Source organism: Sinocyclocheilus grahami, unplaced genomic scaffold (assembly GCF_001515645.1).
Source record: "Sinocyclocheilus grahami isolate Dianchi unplaced genomic scaffold, SAMN03320097.WGS_v1.1 scaffold2820.1, whole genome shotgun sequence".
NCBI lineage: Eukaryota > Metazoa > Chordata > Actinopteri > Cypriniformes > Cyprinidae > Sinocyclocheilus > Sinocyclocheilus grahami.
In genome coordinates this window covers 20,075-20,636 of record NW_015507996.1, presented here as the reverse complement: position 1 = coordinate 20,636, position 562 = coordinate 20,075, and the positions used below count along the sequence as shown (strand labels likewise).

Genomic DNA, 562 nt, shown 5'->3' with positions numbered 1-562 from the left:
TTCCACTAACTCAATACAATCATATTCTGTAACAACTTGTAATACATTAGGGGGAAAAGAAAAGGTGTTTTGAAAGTCCCCTTACATTTAAGCGCAACATAGAGAATTTTGACCACAGTGAATTCTAGAGATCCATAATTCTATCTTCTTTGCCACTGTTTGACACATGTTTGTCACTCTTTCTGTCTCCTTTAGTTGCACACTGACTTGGATAACGGGGAGAGTGCAGTGAAATACACTCTCTCAGGCGATGGCGCTGGAACCATCTTCACCATCGACCAGATCACCGGGGACATACATGCTTTGCGCAGTCTGGATCGCGAGGAGAAGCCTTACTACACACTACGAGCTCAAGCGGTGGACATCGAGACCAACCGACCGCTGGAACCAGAATCAGAGTTTGTCATCAAGGTGCAGGACATCAATGACAATGAGCCAAAGTTCCTCGAAGGGCCCTACACGGCTAGCGTACCCGAGATGTCACCTGTGGGTAAGAAGCCCATTAAGATGTTTCCCTAACTCTTGCACCGCTCTTGTTTAGCCTGTATATGCTCCCACTAAG

At 46.3% G+C, this 562-nt stretch overlaps 1 protein-coding gene across 1 annotated transcript in view; it reads left to right on the top strand.

The window, feature by feature from the left end:
• Positions 1–195: 195 nt before the first annotated feature.
• Positions 196–562, top strand: part of LOC107575690 (cadherin-12-like) — a gene marked incomplete at both ends in the record, with an annotated part of 17,197 nt that continues 16,830 nt past the window's right edge. The window contains one exon of the mRNA XM_016262042.1: positions 196–490. Coding sequence (XP_016117528.1) covers positions 196–490 — 295 coding nt within the window. The remainder of the gene's footprint in view (positions 491–562) is intronic.